Raw genomic sequence first — 673 nt, forward strand, 5'->3', positions numbered from 1 at the left:
GTCAGCTGTCTCCTTGCTGCTGCATTTAGAGGCCTTACAACTGCAGCACAACCACTCCTGCGAAAAGCCGAAGCAGCAGCAGCAGCAGCAGCAGCAGCAGCAGCACCAACAGCAACAGCAGCAGATGCAGCGCCAACAGCAGCAACTGCAGCAGCAGAAGCAGCAGCAGCAGCACCAACAGCAGCAACAGAAGCAGCAGCAGCAGCAGCAGAAGCAGCACGACTGCTGCGTCTTGGGCGTTGGTTGCAGTCTCTGTCTTTGTCTTCAGCAGCAGCAGCAGCAGCAGCAGCACCAGCAGCACCAGCAGCAGCAGCAGCAGCAGCACCAATAGAAGGAGTAATGGCAATAGGAAAGTTGATGCATGCAGCGTCTCTCTTAGGTGTACCTGCTGCTGAGATAGAGGCTCCTGCTGCTGCTGCTGCTCCTGCTGCTGCTGCTGCTGCTGCTGCTGCTGCTGCTCCAGGTGTCGCTGGGTACTCGCAGCTCAACAGACAGGGGAGAAGAGCAGCAACAGCAGCAGCAGGAATGCAGCAGCAGCAGCAGCAGCAGCAGCAGCAGCAGCAGAGGATGAAGGGCCGGCAAGACACCCCAATTGTAGTAGAGAGACAGCAGCAACTGCTGCTGCTGCTGCGGCGACTGCAGCAGAAGGGAGATGCAGCAGCAGCTCTGCTGC

The 673-nt window shown here is 58.7% G+C and overlaps 1 protein-coding gene across 1 annotated transcript in view; it reads left to right on the plus strand.

Moving 5' to 3' along the window:
- Positions 1 to 331, plus strand: part of EMH_0060010 (uncharacterized protein) — a gene marked incomplete at both ends in the record, with an annotated part of 2,658 nt that extends 2,327 nt beyond the window's left edge. The window contains one exon of the mRNA XM_013497739.1: positions 1 to 331. Coding sequence (XP_013353193.1) covers positions 1 to 331 — 331 coding nt within the window.
- Positions 332 to 673: the final 342 nt, after the last annotated feature.

The sequence above is a fragment of the Eimeria mitis genome, genomic scaffold (assembly GCF_000499745.2).
Source record: "Eimeria mitis Houghton genomic scaffold, Emh_scaff2893, whole genome shotgun sequence".
Taxonomy (NCBI): domain Eukaryota; phylum Apicomplexa; class Conoidasida; order Eucoccidiorida; family Eimeriidae; genus Eimeria; species Eimeria mitis.